Consider the following 8,319-nt stretch of genomic DNA (forward strand, 5'->3'; position numbering starts at 1 on the left):
TACCCTTATCTTTCTTACAAAGTTGGGTGCTACTAGAATTAGGTCTGTAGGGTGGAGCACCTAACAAAGAATCACTACTTCTGAATTGGGACCTAGTAGGGATACTATAAGAGCCCTGATGATTCATCCACTGATTCTTCATGACCAACTTGTAATCTTGAACTAAGGTATAAGCTTGGTTAAGGGTAGATACACCGTGAAATTCAACTTCTTTTCTAAGATCATCATTTAAGCCTTTAAAAAATCTACGCAAAGTCATGGCTTCATTCTCTCTTATGGCACATCTAATCATGTAATCGTTAAACTGCGTTATATACTCATTGATAAACTTATTCCCTTGTCTTAGATTGTTCCATTGGTCTAAGAGTTTATTCCTATAAGACTGGGGTAGGTACTTCTCCAGAAGTTTTTGTTTCATTTTAATCCAATCAGTTATAGGAGGTTTACCTCTCATCTCTAAACAATCCTCAACATCTCTCCAATAAATTTTAGCTTCATCAATGAGTTTCATCTTAGCAAATCTAACTTTCCTATTAGCAGACAAGTTATGCCACTCAAAGAATCTATCCATATCACAAATCCACATATCAAATATCCAAGGGTCATGACGACCGTCAAAAGTGGGGGCTTCTATTTTGTTAGAACTCCAGACTCGCTCATCAAAGTCACCGTGTTTCGAGTAACCTGAATGAAGTCATATTGGTGGCGCTCAGAGTGAACTTGTCCATAATGATTATTCTTGTGATATTTATTGGTCTTTGAGTGCCTTATTCGAAAACTCTCTTGGGGCTCAATTCTTCTAAACATGTTGATCACCTAAGTTTGCAGTGCCCTTTAAATGGTCATAAGAATATGACTAAGGGTTGAGTCTACGGTAAGTGTAAACTTAAGTTTGGACACTAGATGATCATGGCACAAAAGCATGCAACACTCACTTAGAAATGAAATTGAGATCACAAATGGTTCTTGCAAGTGAAGTCACAATACAAAAATAAAACTAATTTTTTTTATCTCTTTTTTTTTTATCCTTTTTTTTTCTTAAATGTGGAGATTAATCAAGAACAAATTACACTAATAAAATTGTAAGCATGTAATACTAGATTCTTAAGTGTAAATGATTAATCAAACACGATGTCATAAGCAAAGATTCATAATTATCAAATAGAATAAGATATTAGCTATCATTGATGAAAAAGGTTGATGAACAAAAATTAACAATTAAAAATGCTAGGTGAGATTTTTTGTTATGCTATTTTTTTTTCTCTTTTTTTTGGTACAAAAGAAATATTAATGATAATTTCGAATACCAAAGAGGTAAAATCAAAAAAACCAAAACGTAAAGTTATTTACCGACCAAGATTTAGCTGTGGAATTGATCACAGATGGACCTTAGATTATGTGGCAGCTGGCGTGGCAATAGGTGATGACATGGTGATGCTGCTGACGTGGCGGCCAATGGCGTAGCTGACTGAACTAATGTGGCTCCAGACTGCTGACGTGGTGGATGACGTGGATCCATAGGGCTGGCGTGGCAGATGACGTGGCACGTTAATTAATTTCACCTTCAATGTCTTCTATGCTTCAATCCTCTTCGCTGAGTTTCTTTCTTGTTGTTATTGGCGACGAGGCATGACTGCTGATTTGTTGATACTGCTGTTGAGGCGTCGCTAGGGCTAAAAGACGAGTTGTGGTGGCTGCGGCTAGTGCTGCTGCTGGAGGGTGCGATTTAGTGGTGGCTGCAGCAGATGGTTTGTAACGCTGTTTTGGGTTGCTGAAGACAACTCTACTGCGGCGGCACTGCAGGACTGTGGAGACAGCAACTCTGGTGCGTAAACAATGTTTTCGATTCAGTGTCCTCATCAGCCGTCTTCATAAGATAAAACAAAAAAAAACAAAAACTAACTTAACGCGCACAAATTTTTCAAAATCAGATCTATGACAGCCATGTGAAATGAATTACAGGAGTACCACCAGAATGAGGAACTGGAACAGATTATCACAACCCCCAGGTTTAAGCTTGAAGCTTCGAAATCAGAGGTACCTGAATCCTGTGAGGTGAACCACCAGTATCTTCAATGTTTTGGGATGAGGAACTGCAAGAAAAGATTGGGCCAACAAATTGCTACCCAAAAGAAGCATCTTAAACACTTGTGATCTAGTGCTGGACTGAGAAGATAAAACACCAGTGCTGGTGTTGTGAATTCTCAGCTGAGACCAGTATTGTTGCGGCTGCCATGGAAGGAGGAGTCGAAGATGTTGGAACTAGTGCTGGACTGAGAAGATAACACTTGTGCTGTGAGTGTCGGTTAAAACCTTTGATATGTCTACACCATGTTCCCATTCTTTAAGCAAGTTATTTCATACGAAAGGAAGAAAACTTGGGAGTAAGTAACTGCTGCTATTGGTGGCAGTATGGAACTGCTGCTATTGGTGGCGGTGAAGTAAGGTGGTTGCTCGGTGCTGCTGTGGTTGGACTGCGTTCTACCACAGGAACGGACAAGGTGAAGCAGTTGTCTGCTGGACCGAGATGCTGCCAGAGCTGCAACCAGCTGCGTTAGACTGCCCACGGTGTTGCACAAGAGAAGATGAAGTGCTGGTGGCGGTCACGATGCTGCTTCCATGGAGGAATGGAGGTTGGCATAGAATATTACTAACAGAAGCTCTCAGGGAAAAATCAATAAATTGGTAATTAATCTCTAAATGAACTTCCATGGTACACAAATTACAAATTGTATCGGCACACAATGCACAGTGAATTACAAGTTTTGGGAATTTCAATCCCATGAATACATGTCCACAGAATCCTGCTTGCTTCCTTGACTCATCTGCTGATCAATAAGGTTTGCTCTGTTTATTGTCTTTCTTAAGCTGAACCTTCAACATCTTACCACCCAATTGGCATCCATTCATCATGGTAATGGCATTTTGAGCTGCAGCTGGTGAGTCATAACTCACAAATCCTGCAAATAAAGGCCTCTCAGAGACATAGGTAGATATCCTAATTGCAAATGTCAGGCTCAGAAGTAAAGTTCATACCGAAACATTTGCTAACACAAGTTGCTTTATCAACAAAGACCTTGGCACTTAAGACCTGACCAAATGCTTGAAAAGTATTGGCAAGCTCTTGGTCACCGAATTCTTGAGGTATATGATATATGAATAAATTAGCACCAGGTGGACCTAAGATGAATAACACAGGCAGTTAGGAGAAAAGAACCACGGGAATGCAAAAAGGAGTGACAATTAACAAGACATGGAATAATATTAATTATATAATAAACATGCCTTCCACTTGACCCCCAGAACTTCCACTGGCACCTGAAGATGTTGCAGAATTACAGCTCGGAACTGTGGGTGATAATGTACCAGGAGAGTTACTCAAAGGTCGGTGACTCATTATTGCTCCAGGATATGCAATTGGATACTGAAGACCTGGCATCGTAGGATAAGCAGAGCCCATATAACCAGCAGGAGCATAATTTCTAGGGGAAATATTGAGTGAAAGGTCAGGTCTGATCCCACCACGCAGACGGTATGGCACAAGTTCATAAGCTCCAGGAGCCTACAAGGAAAACAAAGAGATGACCACGCTCTTAACACCATTTTGATTTTAAATAGTAAATGATAAAAAGTTTGAGTTAAATGAAGAAAGTAAAGCAAGATACTACAAAGTTAGGGAGTCAAGAAAGATCCTGACAAGTTCCAAAAGGTTTTGGTAACTGCAGATTCTGGGATATTTCCTGAAAAATAGAAACAGACCTGGTATCCATATCCATTATAAGGGGGAGCATATCCCATTGGCAAGGCACCAAATAATGATGGATGTTGTGAATCAGTATTGGGCATAGCTTGAGATTGTGCTTTCTGGGCCCTCCGAGCCTGCCTTTCCTTTTCTGTATCTGCCCATTTGACAACCAAAGGAACACTTGAACCCTAACAAAGCAAGAGAGCGATCAGACTGCATATCATTGATTCATGCATCCATATTAATGCTGAGCTCCAAGTTTTAAACGGGTTTACAAAGACTGGCCCTTGACCCTCAATTCTTTATAACTTACAGAAATAAATAAATATATAAAACATAAACTCAACAGGGAGAAGAAAAAAAAAAACTAGTTAAAACTTGGAACTCGTTCCTACAGCATCTGTTAAGAACGCGACAAGGTCAAATGAAAGATAAGTTTTGATTTTAGATCTATCATTTGTTGTAAGAGAAAAATATATTGATATTGATACAAGTTTGTGATCGGTTTTATACCTTCATCTTGTACAGCCTATTCAGGAAATACAAATTTTGGTTGTTCAAGTTCAGCGAAAGCTACATAAATTATTTTGACAAAGTTACTTATGCTATTCTGCCAAAAGCTCATCACCTGTCTGACCAAATAGTTAGCATACCACCATCAAAGTGACTAAATGACAAATTTTACCAGGCAGATCCATGATGTTACATCATGTAACAAAACCTTATTCAATGTTCAAGTTCAATTTGATAACCAAAATTGATTAAAAAGACAGACAAAAAAAGATGACTTTTCCCATCACATTATTAAACAGCATAGAATTAAAGTTGGGCTCTAACTAGAAAGAATAATTGCTTGAGCTTGAAAACTATGTTCCATTGGCCAATAAAGCTCACCTCCATTTTATGTTTTCCATTGATGTCCTCCAGGGCAGCATGGGCTTGTTCTTTTGTCTCATACTTCAAAAAAGCACAGCCTGCCAATTAGTTAATTGAGATCAGCAAGAACAGTACAGTTCAGTGCTTCACAGCAACAGCCAGATAAGAAATCAGGATTATTAAATAAAGAATACCTTTGCTTGTTTGTTGAGAACCTCTTAGTATTTGTAAGTCCTTTATAATTCCATATTTAGAGAATAAATCGGACAATTCAGCTTCAGAAACATTTTTTGGAAGCATACCAACAAATAGTTTGTGTTCTGGATTGCAAGGACAAAAAAAAATCATAATGGGACATGCTAAATTAACACTAAAATAAAAGTATCAGACAAGGCATGAGAAATCTTGCTGCAGCAATTCACAGTAATGATCTTAATGGCAAATAAATCAATAGTCAAAGATATTTTATTACACCTAGCCTTTCCAGCTCTCCATCTGCATACTTCACTTGCAAAGGACTAGATGCCTGAATTGGAAAGAAAGAAAAGGATGCATTTCAATTAGAGAGACAGTGAGATGAATGCATTAGAGCTTAATTAAAATAAGAGCACAAGTCATACGAAGCTAGCACTGATCAAGGACCACATTGCAAGTTATTAGACTATCCAACCACTGAGATATATTTAACAAAAGAAGGCATTGAGAATTAAACCCCTAAATAAAACAGATTATACAAAACCAGAAAAAGGCTAGACCTCAAAGAATCCTGATTAACTGAAACACCTAGGCCAGCAAAATCCCAGATTGCATGACTATTCATCTACAATAACAGTGATTGAGATATGATGTAATTAACCATCGAATGTTGAAGATCAATTGTGAACATATGCTGCAATATCTAAAATAATCTAGTAATGAACTAGAAGTATCGATGGTTTTTCCATAATGATTGGCTTTACATTCAAATTTAAACTATTCAAAGAAGTCTTAAGACTCCATCGCAACTTATTCCTGCCGAAAGGTTTTTTTTTTTTTTGTCACAACATCCTTACAATACATTCTTCGAAACAATTTCCATTTTGGTTTAGAATCTCTCAACATTTTCTCTCATCTACAGATGCATCCTAATTTCATTTTGTGTAGAGCGACTCACCCACACTTTTCACTGCCAACTTCTTTTCATCCCTCCTAAAACACCACCGTCTTTCCTATACTCTATTAGCAAAATTACCACGATCTCATTGACAAAACCAGTCCTCGTTGCAACAGATTCCAACTCCAACACAGTAAAATTTACTTGTGATGCAAACATATTCTACTACTGTAAATCACCGAGGCTTGTTTTGACATGATTAATAATAATTAACTAAACAGTTATCAACATCAGTAATCTATAACCATTACATCACAGGATCCACAGGGCACTCACAATATATCAAACACAGTAGAAATCATCCCATGGCTCCAAAGTCAACCACAGTAAGTAATTTCCATAAATACCAAATAAAATAAACTACTCAAATTAAGTCGGAAGAATTAATTAATCACATTTCATCTACAATACAATGTGGATAGAAAACAAGAAATCAGCAAGTTGTAGACTGTACAGAGAGAGAGAGAGAGAGAGAGAGATCAAATTAGAGGAAGGACTAACCCCGGGCAACGTTTTCTTATTATGACAAGCATTAACAGCCTTATCTGCTTCTTGTCTGGAAGGACATATTAGAAAACAACAACCTAAGAGAAGAGGAAATTAGGGTTGCAGGAACCATTACACACTGCGAATCTTGAATGTGAAGGATTTAAAGCAAGTATGCAACCTCGGGAAGCGCGAGTGGTCTTGTCTTTAATGATGTTGACTTCGTCCACCAAAGCGAACTCTTTGAACATTGCCAGAACCTCATCTTCTGTCATGTGCTTTGGTACTTGACCTACAAATAGCTTCACGCTCTCCTCATTATTGCTGCTGCTTGATTTCTTCTCCTTTTCACCCTCCGCCATTACCCCGAACAAATTAAATTAAACACTCTCTCCTTCTCTCTCTCTCTCTGTGTTCGTGTTGGTGTGCTTGTAACACACTCTCCCCTCCCCCCCCTGGAATTCTTCACTGGCTTTGTTTCTCTCTCCAGATTTCTCGTGTTATTTTCTTTTTTGGTGATTTCGTCGTCGCATGGAAATTGGGGGATTCCTGGATGGCAAATTTGGATCTTCGATGGATAAATTATAAAATAAAATAGTTTCCATTTGGGCTTAGACTTTCGATTTATTTACAACACTGACCTTACAGCTGTTTCGGACTGAGTTTTGAGGCTTGGAGATGGGTGTGCTTTGTGTAGTTATTACTCTCTAGTCATGTCTATTCAACTATTTCTCAGTTTAAATTACTGTAACGCCCTTCTTCTTCTTTTCTTTTCTTTTCTCTTGCATGGCATGGCATGGCGACCGGAGTGATTTTTCCTCCTCCTCCTCCTCTCTCTCTCGGGTTATCTGGAATTTCTTCGCCATATATAATAGCAAATCTTTTTCTTTTTTTTTCCAGAAAACTCATAACTATCTACAATCATTTTTTGAATTTTAATTTGAATCTCATAGACGAAACAAGATAGCAGTGATAAGAATTTTGCCGCGTTGTGATAAAGGCCCGAGGCTCTAAAATTAAAAGCGAGCAGCGCGCATGTCCACATGGTTCTTGCTTGTGTTAATGGGATCGAAAAATCAATTAAATTGAGAAAATTTAAAAAAATATTGAAAAAACCGAACCGTGAAAAAAAACCGATTAAAATTTTAAAAAAACTGACCGGTTTGATTTGTTTTATAAGCCTGAAACCGAAAAAACTGAACTCAAACCGAGAAAAAACCGAGCCAAAACCAAGTCAAACCGAAAAAACCGAGTCAAACCAGTTTAAACCAGTTTTTGTTCTAAAAACCAAACCGAACCGAAACCGGTCAATTTGAACCAGTTTCGGTTCAGTTTCGATTTTTAAAAAAAAATCAATTTAGTTTTTTTTTTAATAAAAACTGAATTAAACAAAAAAAAAATCACCCCAAATTAAAACAATATGACAGATAGATATATAATGAGAAGGACAAGTCTGAAGTCTCCCCCGTTTTTGTCTTCCCTTGCTTTCTTTCTCAAGTCTTGCTAGGCCTATGAAATAACATTTTCCCTCCTCCCTTTTGAATTTTGCATGCCTACGATGACGTGTCCTCAAGGTCTAATCTACGATTTCGACAAAAAAGAAAAGAAAAGAAAAGTGAAGCCCTTTACCCTGCCTTTAACTAGAAGTAGAAACACCAACTTCATGTTTGGCGGCAGTTCCGTTTTAAAGCATGTGCAAAGATACGATGAGCAGAAATTGGCAAAAAATAGGAAAGTACTCCTACTCTCGATTAAGAAAAGATTCTGTTATTTTTAAAATATATTTTTTATATTAGTATATTAAAATGATAAAAAAATATATTAAAAAAATTAATTGAAAACAAAAAAAATAAATGTTTTTTTTAAAAAGCCCCCCAATGAAAACAAACACCACCAAATCAGTAGTAGTTGAAATTATCTGACTGGATGAAGGTTTAATTTTGTGCCTTCAACATGTGCCTGTACTCTTATTGTGACTTCTTTTTTCTAGCAAGACAAACGTTCCGGTTATGCCTTTTATAGAAAACTCCATTTATTATTTCCGGCAGGGTGATCTTTT

At 37.5% G+C, this 8,319-nt stretch overlaps 2 protein-coding genes across 2 annotated transcripts; both read right to left on the reverse strand.

Moving 5' to 3' along the window:
* Positions 1-1,132: 1,132 nt before the first annotated feature.
* Positions 1,133-2,526, reverse strand: LOC127904941 (uncharacterized). Its single transcript, XM_052450150.1, has 2 exons — positions 2,042-2,526; positions 1,133-1,867 (listed from the first exon to the last, which is right to left on the reverse strand). Exons 1-2 carry the CDS (start codon positions 2,137-2,139, stop codon positions 1,582-1,584), a joined length of 384 nt encoding a protein of 127 aa, XP_052306110.1. The 5' UTR covers positions 2,140-2,526; the 3' UTR covers positions 1,133-1,581.
* A 137-nt stretch (positions 2,527-2,663) lies between these two features.
* On the reverse strand, positions 2,664-6,899 carry LOC7458240 (RNA-binding protein BRN1). The gene is made up of 9 exons (XM_024594413.2): positions 6,442-6,899; positions 6,276-6,358; positions 5,096-5,147; positions 4,816-4,941; positions 4,640-4,719; positions 3,760-3,933; positions 3,286-3,562; positions 3,037-3,180; positions 2,664-2,960 (listed from the first exon to the last, which is right to left on the reverse strand). The coding sequence occupies exons 1-9, from the start codon at positions 6,620-6,622 to the stop codon at positions 2,833-2,835; spliced, it is 1,245 nt and encodes a 414-aa protein (XP_024450181.1). The 5' UTR covers positions 6,623-6,899; the 3' UTR covers positions 2,664-2,832.
* Positions 6,900-8,319: the final 1,420 nt, after the last annotated feature.

Source organism: Populus trichocarpa, chromosome 2, assembly GCF_000002775.5.
Source record: "Populus trichocarpa isolate Nisqually-1 chromosome 2, P.trichocarpa_v4.1, whole genome shotgun sequence".
NCBI classification, from domain to species: Eukaryota; Viridiplantae; Streptophyta; class Magnoliopsida; order Malpighiales; family Salicaceae; genus Populus; species Populus trichocarpa.